The 16,699-nt window shown below is 41.3% G+C and overlaps 1 protein-coding gene across 7 annotated transcripts in view; it reads right to left on the minus strand.

Annotated features, from left to right (window-relative positions):
- Positions 1-3,875: 3,875 nt before the first annotated feature.
- LOC125904477 (MAP7 domain-containing protein 1-like) overlaps positions 3,876-16,699 on the minus strand; it is a 57,005-nt gene continuing 44,181 nt past the window's right edge. For 4 of the 7 annotated variants that reach the window (XM_049601888.1, XM_049601890.1, XM_049601892.1 and 1 more), the window contains 10 exons: positions 16,391-16,539; positions 15,816-15,961; positions 15,037-15,281; positions 12,188-12,539; positions 11,188-11,368; positions 6,491-6,595; positions 6,333-6,383; positions 6,181-6,235; positions 4,749-5,015; positions 3,876-4,463 (listed from right to left, as the gene is read on the minus strand). In XM_049601888.1, the coding sequence (XP_049457845.1) occupies positions 4,453-4,463; positions 4,749-5,015; positions 6,181-6,235; positions 6,333-6,383; positions 6,491-6,595; positions 11,188-11,368; positions 12,188-12,539; positions 15,037-15,281; positions 15,816-15,961; positions 16,391-16,539 (1,562 nt within the window). In that variant the 3' untranslated portion in view covers positions 3,876-4,452. The remainder of the gene's footprint in view (positions 4,464-4,748; positions 5,016-6,180; positions 6,236-6,332; positions 6,384-6,490; positions 6,596-11,187; positions 11,369-12,187; positions 12,540-15,036; positions 15,282-15,815; positions 15,962-16,390; positions 16,540-16,699) is intronic. The other 3 variants (XM_049601891.1, XM_049601894.1, XM_049601889.1) reach the window with 2 other exon arrangements.

The following is a 16,699-nucleotide window of genomic DNA, read 5'->3' on the forward strand; positions in this document are numbered from 1 at the left end:
TATGTAATAGTGGAAACTTTGACCTGCTGGTGGCGCTAGATGAAAAGTCAGAGGATCAAAAAACAGTCCATAGGATTCAGCCTTTGGGTACCAAACTTCATGATGACTAATACTGCAAATGAAAACAAAGTTTTCTTTGACAAAAGTGTTCCTGACTGAACTACAAATATCAGTCTCACTGGTGCTGGATGAAAGGCAAAGGGTCACCAAAGTCATGGAGATACATCTTCTGAGCACCAAAAATGTCTGTACAAAATTTGGATCAATCCGTCTAAGGGATGTTGAGAAAATTTCAACATGTAAGTGGAAAGTTTGTCCTGCTGATGGCGCTAGAGGAAAAGTCAGAGAATAAAAACGGTCTGTAGAATTCATCTGCAGGGAACTAGGGAATGTCTGCATCAAATATCATGACAGTCTGTCTGATAGGTGTTAAGATATGCCACAAAACAAAACAAAAAAGTGAACCTCATGGTAGCTCTAGATGGAAAGTTAGAAGATCACCAAATACATACGGATTCATCCTCTGGGGTGCATGAATGTTTGTATAACATTTCCTGGAAATCCATGAAATAGTTGTGTTGTGATATTTCACTCAAAACTACACATGGTGACCTCATGGTGGCACTAGAGGAAAAGTCAGGGGTCCATCAATGTCAGTGGGATACATCCACTGGGTACCATGAATGTCTGTACAAACATTTTAACTGACAGATGTTGAGAAATTTCACTAGAAGTATGACCTGCTGGTTGAGCTAGAGGAAAAGTCTGGGGTTCACCAAAGACAAGAGGCTTTATCCTCTTGGGACCATGAATGGCCTTACCAAATTTCAAGGCAATCCATCCTATAGTTGTTCAGACGTCTCAGTCTGGACCAAAGTGGTGGACCAATTGTAGAACACTGCTGTCAAAAAGTAAAGAAATACTGCGGTGTTGCACCTCACTCCTGAAACTGGAGTAATATGACCATGTAATCATCCACTGATCATACAAACATTAGAAACATAATAGAACCATGAAGTGCAGAGACAGAGAAGCAGACTCTTTGCATGCAGCACTGCATTGTTTGGTGAGTAAGCTTCTAATTACAAAGTCCCCACCCAAACTAAAGCAAACAGACAGAGATGTCCTTCCTGTGGGGTTTCTACCCAGAATCATATCTCTGTGCTAAATGGCAGCTTGGTCACATTGAAACAAGCTCCAGTGTATTTTGTTAGACATTCGATATGGTAGCGACCCTGTGACAGATGCACTGTGACGAAAACTGACAGGCAGCTGCAGCAATGAGAGTCCTGTTTGAGGTCAGCGTTACCTGGAGCTGAAGGGAAAACACGAGCGACCACAAGGCTTCTAATATTTGATTGCTAGAGTGCAGTTTAGCAAGAGGACAGCAAATCTCACGCACACACCTTTGATCCTTTGGCCGGAGTTCATCTCAGAGCTGTCTAGGTCAGTTCTCTTCTCTGTGTAACATAAAGCCACAGCCAAACAAACACAGACGGCGACTGAAAACAGAAGCACCCTGTTAAAATATAGCTTTTTATTTTTTTCCATTTTCCCTGAGACACCCGAATGTGTTTCCTGTCTCTCTACACTGCCGACTGTCAAATAAAGTCCCAAAAAGATCAAATTGTAGTTGTTTTAAATTGAAAGTTCTGAGTGAGGACACAGCAAAAACCTCCAGATGTGCTGAATATTTGAGATGTGGGCAGTCATGCTTTACCTCTTGGTTTCTGAGTCCATCTTCATTTGACCACCTGTTTGCATTTTTTTTTGGCTCAGCCACTCTCATATTTGTCTTGTGTTCAGGAGCTTTCTATAGCTGCCCCGTTGCCAGCAGAAAACGTTGGCATTACATGTTTCTGCAAACCACACATACATCGCATTTGCTCATTTCGTAATATATCAGTTGAATTTGTCACTGGGAGGTGGAGGGGATGGCGTGACATCTTGGCAAAATGCCTGCCATACTACAGACCACTGTTTAAGGCCAATAAAAACAACAACAAAAAAACAGCTGTGATTTAGTGAGTGTATTTTTTCTGGCAATTGGGTTGCCTGTTGTTTTGTAATTGTTCTCTACATTAGATTACCAGCTTATCCCATTATTTTTCTTAAATATATTTTTTAAATATACCATTGGGTTCACATTACTTCTGAAAACAAACAGTTCTTTGTAAGTTTAATCACCTAAATCTGAAGAACTGCAGAGATTTTACAAATTTTTACAATTTAAATGTTTATTTAATTTACTCATCATTGGGAATCAGCCTTTAAAAACACTTGTGTTTAGTCTTCTGAGACTCTGGAGGACTTCATTCAAAGCCTGAGTCTGATGATAGCATTTACTCGCTATCATTTTTTGATGCTGATTCATACTGGTGATAAAAGTCTAATATCTCGGCCTCTGCTACCCAAATCTTCTATCTTTTTTCTATTTTTTAATCTGACTCTTGTAATTCCCCTGACTTTATGAAAGTAAGATACTAAACCACTGATGAAACTCTAAGTATTACAACATTCATCTGATTAAAAAAACAAAATAAAAAAATAAAGAAAGACAAGCATTTTAATATGGGTAAAGAAAATGCACTTGAGATATGTGTAAATATTCTACCATCATAACATCCCATAATGCCACAGGTGCACCCAAATGGTTGTTAAATTATTTGGTAACTGTGTTCACAGGTGCAGAAAAAGTGAAAAGCATTTACAGTTCTTCTAAATCATCTGTGCTGCCACCCTCTGGTCTCTGTGAACATGACCTGCACCTATGAATACTGACACACACACACACACACAGTCTCTCTATGGGAGGCTGGTTATACAATTATCACTCTGGATTACCAGGTTGAATTCAGTTTTGACAGGTAAAAATGCACATTTTTGAATGTAATTAGTTGAAATCTTCACTTTTTGTTTCTTCATCCTGCACTGGGTCTAAAATGAATCATGTCTGCAGCAGTGGCACCCACATAGAGTTTTCATAGGGACTGACAGATGGGACCGCTGAAAATATGGCACACCAAAACCAAAAGCTGTAACTGAGTGTCAGGGATTCTATTATGCTTTTTAAATGGCCTTTTATAGTGACCAGCCCAGGCCACACCTGTGTAGTAATGATGCTGTTTATTCAGTGGATGGATTTGCCATACCTGTCAGGTGGGTGGATTATCTTGGAAAAGAAAAAGTGCTCACTAACAAGGATTTTAATGATTTGGCAACCAAAATTTGAGAGAAATAAATCTACTGAGTGCATAAAAAAAAAGACTTAGGTCTATGAAGAGTGGGAGCAAAAACAAAATTGTTGTGTTTAAATTTTTGTTCAATGTATACAGGCGTCACTGGTCTGCAGGTCCACAGTTATAGATGTGCTGTAAATCAGCCCACGGACAATATTGTATATACCATTGAGTTCCTGTTTAAAGAGAAAAAAACACAGCCTTTGTTCACGATACGTCGTCAGCCAAAAATACTTCTATAAACAGAGAATTGTGGTCTGAATAAACTACATTAAAACTTGTTTTACTACAGAAGGAATCTACCTAAATGAGGTTAATGTATAGGACAGTTTTACATCTTCTAGAAAATGACTGAACAGCATTAGTCAACTCCCTCTCTCTGCAGGTTGGGTGGTATCTAATATTTTCTAATAATAATAAAGATAGGGGCGTCGGTGGCTTAGTGGTAGAGCAGGCGCCCCATATACAAGGCTGCTGCTGCAGCGGCCCGGGTTCGAGTCCAGCCTGTGGTCCCTTGCTGCATGTCATCCCCCTCTCTCTCCCCCTTTCACACTTAGCTGTTCTATCCATTAAAGGCAAAAATGCCCCAAAACATATTTAAAATAATAATAATAAAGATAAAAACACAGAGGCCAGTCCCTTTCATAAAGCTTTATTTCACAGATCCCCTGTAACAGGAGGCCTAGGCAGCCAGGCTCATTATACATTTACATACACTGTCTGTGGCCAGTCCTTACAATGCTCCCCATGTTAAATAACTCAATAATTCAAGACGAAAAACAACAAACACGCACACACACACACACACTGTTCAACTTAAGATAACAATAACAATATCATAACGACGGTAATAATAACAACCATTGTCAAATATTATGTATTTCCAGGATCTTATACTTTATTTTCTAAAATTTGTTACACAGTCAGTCATCTTTAAGGTGCACCATAAAATCTGCATGTGACATTTCGATAAAACTTTGACAGATGCTGCACCAGAACACGTGGTGGAGACAGAGAATACTTGTTGCATGTTTTATAATTCAGATGAGAAGCTCCTCGTTGTCCTCTGGCGGCAGATACTGTAAAATGTGATTTCAGCGCAGTTCATTGTTTGTTTGGCACACGATTTTTTTTATAAGCCGCTGTGGCGTGGCATGAATCTCTTAGCTCAAGCAGAGACATAAGGCTCGTCTCCATGGAGATGTGTGTGAATTCACAGGACCTCTGCAAGGAGAGAACAACAGGCGAGAAGTTTAATATTTGTGAAAGGTGGAATCAAGTTTTTACTCTGTCTGCATTAAAACCCCCCGTTAAGTTTATTCATTCTAGTGATACCAGATGAACACAAGATGTCTTGAAAGAAAATTACAACTATTTTGCTAATTAATTATTAATTACATTCATTCATTAATCAAAAAAAAAATTGGTTCCAGCCAGTAATGAACTCAGCTCAAGCTCACGAGCCTGTGCTGCAACGTCACAGCCTCATCTGGTGTCTCTTCACTGTACCTGCAACATGCTGAGGCTTCATAGGGCCTGTTTTCATCAGGAAGGGCTCTCCGCCCTCGAATGCCAGGATGGGCTCGCTGACCAGCCCGCTCTGAGTCTGTGCCGGGTTACCGCTTTTGTTCAGTTGGATGATCTCCTCGAAGTCAGCTCCATTGGCGGAGACACCGTTCTGGTGAGCAGCGGGCTGGACTCCGTTTACAACAGGACCGGACACGCTTTGTGATGGGCCGAGGATCGCTGCACCGGGACTCTGCAGGCTTCCAGCTGCTGAGGAAGGAAAATATCAATTAGTAAATTTTCATTTTATTCACACTGCAAATAAGAAAAAGACATTTTCAATAAAGTGTACTTAAACTATAAGTACTCATTGTGCTGTAAAATGTTCCCTGTCAGTGTTTTACTATTAAATATGATGTTTATGGATTAATATTACTGCTGCATTAATGTGTATGTTGTGTTTTGCTGCTGTCGATGTTTAAAGCTGGATCAGGCAGTTTTATTTTGACATCATTGGGCAAAAATCCCATAATAAATTTTGAGCATATTGTAATTCAAGTGGTCTGAGAGAAAACTAGACCTCTGCACCTCCTCTTGGCTCTGTTTTCAGGCTGTAGAAAATCTAAACTGTGATAGGAGACTTTGGCCAATCACAGGTCATTTCAGAGAGGGGGCTTTCTGATTGTCTGTTGTAACCTGATTTAATTAATTTAACTCTGCAGAGAAAGTTGCTATTCCATCAAAGCAAACCGTAGAAGGAAGATGGACTTACCAAAAAGAGAGTCTGACCATAAACTAAACAGAACACATGTCAATATCGGTGAAGCGTTTCAGAAATGGAGAGAAAATTTTGGTAATAGTTTAGCCTCCTGCTAACCGGAGTTAAATACTCATAGCTGCGGCTTCAGGTTCACGTTTGTGTAGCTAACATTAGCGAAAGCCTCAAATCACAGTGTGTCCTACACCTCGCCGGGAGGAGAGCAGGCAGCAGCTCCAAAGTCGGACCCCCAGTCAGCAGCCACAGCAGCCTCCAGGTGACCGGACATCCCCACCTCGCCACCAGATCAGCAAACTTTCTGTTGCTACTGTTACACAGATTAGACCCTGCTGCTGGCCACCAGCCCACTGTGACACCTTGCACTGGGGGGGTTGCGCTGGCCGAAATCAAGCTGCTGCAGCCACAGACTTAAGGGTCCGTCTCCCAAGCTGCTGCCCTCTTGCCTGTGGTCATCTGGTGGGAGGGGCTTAGGACAGAGAGGCGAGAGCTGCAGGAGGAGGGTTCGATCCGAAAGGGTTTATAAAGAGTTTATTTAACTTTAGAAGAAGAATTGTAGAAGTACCTCAAATCTGCGCTTGAGTACTTCAGTAAATGTACTTAATCACACTCCATTACTGGATATAGGCCCAGCAGCTTGACTGTTCTGAAGACACTCACCCTTACTGAGCTCCGAGTCTTTGCCATTGACCTGTTGAGAAGCTTTCACATCCTTCTGTGATGATAAAGAACAAAAACACTTTTGTTATTTCAATAAGTCAAGAGGAAGTTTGGTTTTTCCTCGAGCTTGTTTAAAAAGGAGTCACACTGACCTTTTCTCCTGCGTCACTTTTCCGAGTCCTTTTCATTATCTCCTCCAGGCGCTGTGCAGATCAGACAGAGAGATCGGTTACTTAGATGGGTTTTTTTTAAATTGGAGGAAGTACCGGGATGAACTCGATTGTGACTGTGAAGATGTTTTTCTCCTCACCCTCTTCCTCTCCAGACGTTCCTGCTCTTCTTTCTGGAAGTGTTTCTCCCTCTCAAGGCGCTGACGTTCGGCCTCCTCGCGGGCTTTGGCTTCGGCCTCCTCCCTCTGAAAAAAGAGGACGAAAACATTGATGAGAAGCTGTCGAAAATATCACTTTACGACAAGAAACAAATGATCTAATAGCTAATACAAAAGTCACACGCAGAAGCAGCAGTATGTGTCGTTTCAACTGAAACCTGGGCTTATTCTTCTCCCCCTGCTTTTCCTGCAGCGTGAGAATAATTTTAGTAACTACAACTGCATTTTATCTTAAAACTTTCATTTTCTTGACTGATTTTTATTTCTGTGGTTTCTGGTTGATGATGTAATTAGAGCATCACTTAAACTACATACACATTTTGGGCTCAGATCATGAATGATGCAGACAATAAGGCCACAATTATGATGCTTATTTTAGACTTATGTGTGGCCACAGACTGTTATTTAGACTATGACATGGAGGAGAGCCCGTCCCTTCTGCCACAGCCCGACCTAAATAAAGTACTTTGTCTGAATACTGCGTATAGATGTCTGTCTATATACATGAGAGTGTGTAAGTATGTGTATGAATAAATGGCCATATGTTCACAGTGACTTGTTGTGTATTTGTTTTTCTTGTGAGACATGCACAGGTGCAGATCGTGAGAACAGATATCCCAGAAGTATGGACTCAAATTTGATGACTTTAGATTTAACTTGACAAAAAAAACCCTCAACTTTAACATCAGTAACTCGTGACTTCACTTGGCCTTGAGCCTTTTGACTTAAAAAAACTTGATACCTTCTCCCCAAGCCCAAAGATTGTCTAAATTACAGACAGAGACGCAACAACAACAAGCTTGTTTTTTTATAAATAAATACACAATTAAAAAGCATTCTAGATGTGTGAAAAATTAACATTTTATTAACCTGTTGTTACAGTGGCATTGCATTTGGTAAAGAGCACATTAGACTTGTTTAGAACTCCAAACTCAAGGTTAAGGACTTTGGACTTGTCTGTCTTGACTTGGGATTTAACTTGGAACTTGATTGCAAAGACTTGAGACTTATTTGTGATGTCTTCCGACCTCTGAAATCTCCCTCCTGGTACGCTAAACACTATCTATCTATATCATATAAATTCATACAGAAATGAGCGTAAATAAGTAACATTCGCTGAGGGTTTTTTTTTGTCTAGTAGAAGAACGCACTACTTTATTTTTTACTTGAATGTAGGACTTTTACTCATAGTGGAGCATTTTCACAATGTGATGTTCCTACTTTCACTTAACCCTTTGAAACCTTAGTATATTGGCTTGATTTCTTTTATAAACATTGGAAGAAGGCAGCAAGCAAAGAAAGAAGAAAAAACTCAAAAAATTAGCCAGAACTTGGTAAAAGAGAAAATTAAAAACAAGAAAATTAGTTAAAAAAGAAAGAAAGTTAAAAACAAATTAACAAGGAAATGACCTGGAAAATGTGCTTAAAAATTGTAATGTATAATAAAATTAATTTTATTCAATCTAATCAATGTATTTATTTATTTAATCATTTTAAGAATTTAATATAATTTTAAATAAGTTATAATAATAATTATTAATATATTATTCCCTAGCCTTTTGTCTCCCCCCCCCCCCCCCCCCGTTTTTACCAATTTGCGGGTCGTTTCTTACCAACTTGCTCATTGCCTTTTATCCCATGTTTTTTTTTGTTACGAAATCCCACCAATTTGTTTGGTCTTCAGAGGTTTAAATATTTGTGAAAGGCATCTCAAAGCAGCACAAGAAAAGGGTTTCAAAGGGTTAAAGAGAAACTTATGTATTTCACAGCCTGAACCCTTTTGTCTGATGTTTTTGTGCCTACGTGACTAATGGAGACAACTATTTTAGACATTGGTCAGGTAATGAGAGAGAGCATATTTACTGTATCTACCTTTCCCTTGAGTCGGTCTGTTTGTTATTGTGTCTGACCAAGTCTTATTCTGAGGTTTTGTGAGTTGAGTTGGTGCAGGAAGACAATAACAAACAGACCAGTGAAAGGTAAATAAAAATGTTCTATTTCTCTGTAGGATTCTTTCCATAATGTTGTCAGACACTTAAAATAACAATCTGAGCCTGTCAGTGGCAAAAACAAGCGCTTTTAGTTGACATATACATTGACTGCAGGCCATTTCACAGCTGCTCTCTCAATACTAGACCATTTTCAAAAATGGTTGAAGAGAGAATCCCGTGATGGAACTTCCTTGTACAGCAGACAAGGCAGCTCTGTGCTACAAAACCTTGAACAGGTTATGTAAAAATATTTGTAAAAATCTAAATGATCATCTGGCAGAAGGACCTAGTATGTGATCTGAGTGATGAGGTATAAATCAAATACTGAGAAATATATAAGGTAGGTTAGGGGAACATTTACCCAATCTATGATAATATGCAGGTATTATTTCACTTTTTCGAAGTCCACAGGATGAGCTTGCTGATCAATAATCTGTGTTGGAAATGTCAGACAGAAACAGGAGCATTTTACATGCAATTTGGGAGTGTAAACCTTTTTAGCCATTTTTGGATAAAGTACTAGAATACACAGGGAAGTGTTTAGGTTCGACTTCACCTGTATCGCTAAGACTGTGCCTACAGAGGGATTCAACAGACTCGTCCAATATATCAAAATATGACTTTGCAGAGATATAAATAGGGGTTATCAAGGCTGCCGGAACGATCCTCAGATTATGACAAAGTACATCCTCTTCAGATTTAAAAAAAAAAAAAAATGATGGAATCTAAGAAAGAAATGGCATCGTATGAACAGACAGTTTCACACAGTTTGAGACTTTTCTGTAATGGAGAACAACTCTAGACCACCAGGGGGCAGTACATGCCCAGTCTGTTCTGCAGCCTTCAAGCCAGAGTTGATACTATCTGAGTAACTCCATTACATGCTCCACTGGGTATTTACTGTAGATTGAGCACCACCAAACAGAGGTGCTGAATAAAAACAGAATTATGATGTGTGCATAAATCACATCTGTTTGCAAAACTGTTGCAACCTGGTGCTGTTGTAAAATCTGCAGTTTCACACTTCTAACCATCACACACAGACAGTTAGGTTGGATTTTTATGTGCACAGATCTTGTCACACTTGTTTTCACTTTCCATTACAGGGAGAGGAACACTTGAGCTCTACAAAATATGAGGCCTCTCTCGTCTCGAGCTGTCAGGGTGGAACAATGGTCCGATTGAAGGCAAAAGGGGAGTCGAGCGTGGCTGAGTGCTTCAGGCGCACACTGACGCTGCTTATCTGCAGCGAGCCGAGTGTATGAGACAGAGGCAACACAGGCCTGTCACTATCTCCCCTGATCACAATAGCTCCCTCAGCTTCTGATCGTCACCATTATGGAGGTCACCAGCTGGCATCTGCCCGGGCAGACAAGGGGCCTCTGACTAACAGGGCTCACGCATCGTCCGTGACAGCAGCACATATTCTCCTCCATTAATCTGCCCAGATGCCAGACAGTCAGTCATGGGGTGAGGGAGTCAGAGGTTTGGGCTCACGTACTGTAACAAACCCCTGACAGCTCAGGCATCCTCGGATGCAGTAATCTGCCCAGATGGTAAATGGACTTACTGCATGTGGGGGATCAAAGGGATTCATGATGGTTAATGGAAAATTAGAGGGTTTTCAGTGCGTACAGTATTTACAGTTCAGACATGATCATGTGTCTCACTGGTGAAGTGTGGGGCCTTGTGGCAGAGTGAGATTAGTACAAGGTAGAGGATTTGTTTCCCATTAGAAATACCTTAATATGGATTCATATTTTCATATAGTAGGTTATTAGTTTAACCCTGGTCCAAATTAAATACAACAGAGGCATCTTTATTGAGGACCTTTTCAAGTAAAAAAAATCACAATAAAAACATTTATTAAAACCTAGTAATCACCATTGTAGTTGATATAGAAAACATTTCAAATAGTGGGCTACAGGGGGACTATGCTAGGTTGCAGTATGTATGTTTATATACAATTACTGTCTATTAAGAGGAATACTTCACCTCCAAATCATCATTTTTATATCAGTCACTCATTCAGTTATGTCGATTATATATGAATGAAGAGCAAGGAGAAAATTCTTGATGAAATGAAGGCACAGGGGGCCTCAGTGTGGGAACTGCCCATTGGTCCGACAGCCCATTGGTTCGACATCCCATTGTTCCGACCATATTAAACCCTTTGTTCCGAAGTCCGTTCCGAAATCATCATGATGCCCTGTGGTTAAGGTCTGGTTAGGTTTAGGCACAAAAACCACTTGGTTAGGGTCAGGAAAAGATCATGGTGTGGGTTAAAATGAAAAAGAAAGTGACAAACACATAAGCCGTGAGCCTGCTCCGCCTCAAGCCTTTCCCAGCTGACCCAGAGCCGGTCAAAAAAAGTTTAGGAATGTGTTGCCTGATGATTTTTTATTGAATGTACTAAGTCAGTAACGGATGAAGCTACTTAACGTAATTTCTGGATGAATAAACACTCAAATAAACTCGGTCTGCTGGACTTGTTGGCTTGATTCACAAGTAAGTCAGATTTATTTAAAAGCATTGATTAAAAACTAAGATGCCTTGCAGACTGAAAGTGTTCCTGGTTGGAACAACGTTTACAATTGTTTTGACAACTTTCAACCTCTGGTCACTGACCTGTCTCTGCTGCCTGTCGTTCTCCTCCTGCTCGGCCTTGGCTCTCTCCTGCGCCTCCTTCTCCTCTTGAGCTCGCTGGGCTTCGTCCCTCAGACGCTGCTGTTCGGCCATGAATCGAGCCTCCTCCTCTCTGCGCTTCCTCTCCTCCGCCTCCCGGGCCATCGCCTCCTCCCGGAGGATCCTGAGAAGACGGATCCATGTTACACATGGTATGCACACATTATATATCTGCTGACAGATCAGTGGGAACCTGAGAACAACCTTCAGTTCTCACACAAGTATTGTTGTTCACCATCTGAGGCTAAAACAAGGAAAAAAAGGGGTGAAGTCTAAAATTTTGCCCCAAAAATTCCCAATAATTTTCTAGTAATTTTGTTTATGGCAAGAGTGATGTAATTCAGTCATAATTACAGACATTATATACGTATATTTATATTTAAAAAAAAATTGACTAAACAATCATTTCTAGTGTAACTTTGAGAGTTTTTTAGCAGCAGGTAAGATGAACACGAGAAACATGAAATTTGTCTAGAGGCAGTTTAAATAATAAATGACAATAACAAAGTCTCCTCTAAATAATGAATTGTAATTATTCATGTTATTTGTTTTTTCATTTAATTGGGTTTAAATGGAGCAATTCTTTCATGGAAGTTCCTCCTTTTCTTGCAATCACTGCCAAATTACACAGAAATTATTATGAAATGAAGGACTTATTAAATAAATGAACACCAAATTTCTATTTTTGGTCAGAAAAATATATTGTATCAAGGTAGGGGGGCATAACACAACCTTAAATGTGATGCAATATAATGCAAGTACAGAAGGTGTTTTTCATTGCGGGACTGTTGTGTTGAATTACATCATGTTGGAAGGTGTTCCTGTTATTTTGTCAAAACTCTATTTTTAATGTCTCTTGGCAATAAAGTGAATTTTTTTTTTACTGATTAGAATCCAAACAATACGTTATTACATTATATGATGAATAAACATTAAGCCTGACCTGTTCCTTTGTTCCTGTTCCAGACGCTCCTGCTCCTCCCTTTCCCGCTGCTCCCGAGCTTGTCGACGTTTCTCCGCCAGGACACGAGCAGCCTCTTCTGGGTCATTGGTGCCGGCTGACGGCTTGCTTGCTGGTGCAGCCGGAGTGGTGGTGGTGGAGGCAGCAGCGGCAGCAGCGGAGGGTGCAGGAGAAGGAGAAGGATTACTAGTGGAGGCTGCTGCAGGAGAGGCATTGGAGGCAACCGGCTCCACATTTGGAACAGCTGGAGAGGCCGCTGATACGACCACTGGGCTGAGGGAAGGAGGCGTAACTGGTACAGAGGACACCACAATGGCGGGAACATTACCAGAGTCTGTTAGAGAGAAAACAAAGAGCGGACAGGTGATGCTTATGTTTCTAAAAACACAATAGGAAGGAAACAAATATCAATTTTACGAAGAACATGCCTATTAAAACATTATTATTATGAAGCTATGATTTAACATTTAATTTTCATTTTTAAAAATGAACAATTTCCATTTAAGTGCCAAACTTTGAGAGGTGATTTATGAAAAACAACAAATGGGGCTCTGTTTTCATGAACTCAGCAAGGCGACACAGACTGTAGTTAAGTGCGCCCTGCAAAGCTGGTCGGGGGGCGTGCCAAATGCACTTGTGTCTTTCCTGCTGTGACAATTAGGGCCAATCACATTTACTACATTCATCCCCTCCAAACACAGCAGGCTCTCCCTGTTAGGACACACTGACAGTTTGGAAAATCCTGTGGAGAGCCTTTCTCAGATGAAACTTATTGCAGAGTGAAGTATGAAGAAAGCAGCTCAAATATTCTGTGGAGAGCAGATGATGTCTCTTTTTTAAGATTCTAAAGTCATTTCTGTGCGTAATACTTCACGTCTCAATGATCCATACAATAACCGTCCACGTTTAAAGGAACTGTATGCGTATGAGTCAGTCTGCATACGGTTCTCAACATGGAGGTCGCTAAGCTGGCGGCTAGCAGCTAATGGTGCTAACAGCATGAACAGTGCTGACAGAGCTAAGGGTGTTAACCAATGGGGTGGCTGCTACACGTCTGTGATGACACTGCCTGATTTCAGCAGTAGCCACTATATGAGCGCAGTGCAGAGCAACAGCAATTAGCTAGCCAGTGGAATACTAACATGGACACGTGGCTGGACTGGCTTATGATAACATAGGCTGACCAAACGTCCTCTTTTGCCCGGACATGTCCACTTTTCACGTCCCGTCCGGGGCGTCCGGGGGGTTTTTATAAACTGATGATAATGTCCGGTTTTCCGTGTTTGTGTGTGTGTTAGAGTGTGGCACGGGCAGCATATTTCTGTCCGAATCCGAACCGAGCCCGACATTATTTAATGACCAAAGCATTGAGTTAGTGTCACACAGTGGTTACAGGCTATTTAACAGGCTGGGCGTGCGCCGTGGGTGCTCAGCTGCGGAGAGGGAGACCTCCGTGTTTGAGACGGGAGCGGCAGGCGGGAGGTCCGACGCTTCCAGCCAGTGGAGAGGGAGAAATAAAACAAAATAAGATAAATAGGAAAAACCTGTCTCCCTCTTTTATTTTATTTTCAGCGTTTAATCAAGGCGGAGGCGGGCGGCTGGAGGTCCGAGACTTCCAGTGTGGAGAGAGGGAGAAACAAACAGCCAATGTGTGTCTGTGTGTGTTATGTTCAGGTGTTGTCACGTAAATAACAGTGCCCAAGCAATAAACAGGACAGACAATAGGATTTTATTTATTTTTACACTACATTTTCACTGAAAGCTGACCGAATCTGACCCGAGCCCAAATACAATTTATAGCTACATTTCTGACCAAACCCGGCCAACCCGTCGGGTACCATCGGGCTCGGATTGCCACACTCTAGTGTGTGTATGTGTCCCCTATTGGGGCCTATCTGAATTTCTGTCTTTGAGAGATATAATTTTGTAATATAACTGAATTTTCTATCCATACATATAAATTTTAAATATATTAAAATTATAAGGCATCTTTGAGTAAACTGCGAGTATCATTTAAGTAGGCTATGTCGTGGCCAAAATATGGTCACCCTATGATAACAAACCACAGAGAAGCTCAGATTTCAACACACACAGAGGGGCTACTACATACTTTATTCTCTGCTCAGAACATCATTACTCCACTTTGTCTTTACATAGCAAATATAATATCGTATAGAGCTCCTTTAAGTACGAGTATAGTGCTGAGAAAAAAATGAAGTGTACTTTAATACAATAACATGCACTCAGGTTTTAAACATGTTGCATTTTGTTTTACTTTTGTTTTTTATTCGATTAGATTTGACTGACTTACATTAAAAAAATCATAGCTTACTATCAGGGAATGAGTTAGTTACCTGTTGAATCTTCATATTGCAACATAAATGTGATTCTGGTAATGATCCACAAATGAATTTAAAACTACTTTTGTTTCCGGCAACACCCATTAAAAAAATTAAGTTGAATGATTTCTGTCACATCATGTTGATGATCATGGTTTTCATCGTGTTTAACATGGCTGCTGATCTGCAGTGTAAATAGAGGAATAATTAATCAAAAAGGTGAAATTTAAATGTGCACATAAGCTGGGACGTTTCTGTGGTTATTTGACAACAGTCTGGTGCTCGCTGCACAAAATGTAATCAGCCTAATTGTGGTTTGACAGTGTGTAACATCACTCTGGTTAGAGACAGTAAGGCTGCTGTAGATCAGAGAGCTGGTGAGAATCTGGCACACTCTCTGCAGTCATCACACTGTTTCTTAACACGAATGTCAGCCAAAACCTCTAGGTCACCTTGAAGCTTGGCTATCATCTCCATGGTAACCACACTTACTCTTTTTCTCCTCTGGAGCATCGGGCTGCTGGGGTTCGTGGCCTGTTTCTACGGCAACTGCAGTGACCGTCTGGGCCTGCACCCTGGCAGGCGTCTGAGCTCGTTTGGGTCGGGTCTTGGTGCCAGGAGGAGGTGTCTTCTTGCCCGTGGGGGTTTTGGAGGCTGCTGCTGCGGCTGGTACCAGGGGGGACAGAGGCCGACTCTTGGGGGCGGGTGATGGAGGTCTGTTTTTGGGCTTCGGGGTGCTTAAAAGAAGAGACGAGAGGGAGGTGGAAGTGAAATATGAGTCAAAGAGAGAGTTGGTGGCACAGGAGATGTGGTTTCATAGCAGTGCAGGAAAAAGTAATGAGGTTACCAGTGTACTGCATAAAGCTATTAACTGGGTCATGTGGAAGATATGAGCGACTCCACCATGATTCTTTGGCTGTAGGGGGGGTGTAACCTGAGAGGAGGGGAGGCAGGGAGCCATCGGCTAGGAAAACCCCTCTCTGTCTGACACAAACGGACCTGCTGTTGGCAGACTGGCTCTTGGCTGCTGACTGAACGGTGTCCAGCAGAGTCTCTTTTAGTCGTTAGATTATAACACCTTGGACCATCTGTCAGACATTAACCTGCTCCGAGGATAAAGCCCGAGGACACATGAGCTCCCTCCCTCTCTCTCTCAGCCTCTCTCCTGCTTCAATAAGTCCTCAATGTAGAATTAATTTAACATTTTTCTCGTTAAAACACAGGATGTATTGGTGTAAAGAGCTGGCACAAGGCAGTAGTTTGTGTGATACCTGGCCTCTGGCCTGGATCTCTGGGTCATGGTGGTGGTGGGTGATGTCGTCTGTCTCTTCTTCTGCACTTTGTCTTTTGTGAGAGCGTTCTTCTCTTTTTCATTCTCCCTCTCCTTATCTTTCTTCTCTTTCTTCTTTTTGTCCACCTTAAAGAAAGATACAAATAACCAGGTATAATCTCAGGCTGAGGCTGATATACGTATATATGGCAGATAAAAACTTTTTGTTAAACGTCAGTATTGTCTAATGACATTGATATAAACTGTCCCACATGATAACAGCATTAGGACTGCATTATAAAATAAGCAAGAACTCTTTTTAAGCCTGGCATGACAGTTTATTTCCTTTGCACAGTGCTATTTTATAACTGAATTGTGAAATTAAGGTTCCTAAAAATGATTTTTGACCACTTCTTATTGTAGCAAAAAAGGAAATTGTTGTGCAGCCGTTGCAATACCAAAGACCAATGAGTGCAAATATAAAATACACTATAAAAAATAATAAGATTATCAATAAGGTTTAATAATCCAGTGCTTATATTTGTCGTGGGTTTATGAGTCATCATGTGTGCCTACCGGTGTGGAGTTTCGCCGGCGCTGGCGCTGGGTGATGTCTGGCGTGCTGGCAGAGGAGACCCTCCAGCGCTCGGCATTCTGGTGTGGGTGGTGATGGGAGCAGGCGTTCAGCGGGCTGGCGGAGGCTGAACGGGAGCAGTGGTGAGAGTCTGAGTAACACATGAACATGCAGAGAGAGGCAGCAGGGCCGAGGTCACACACACACACACGTACACCATGCAGAGTGATAATAAAAAGCCTCTCAGGGAGGAAACGACATGCTGCGACACAATGACTCAATCCAGCTGACATATACAGAAATGATTCCTG

The sequence above is a fragment of the Epinephelus fuscoguttatus genome, linkage group LG17 (genome assembly GCF_011397635.1).
Source record: "Epinephelus fuscoguttatus linkage group LG17, E.fuscoguttatus.final_Chr_v1".
Taxonomy (NCBI): domain Eukaryota; kingdom Metazoa; phylum Chordata; class Actinopteri; order Perciformes; family Serranidae; genus Epinephelus; species Epinephelus fuscoguttatus.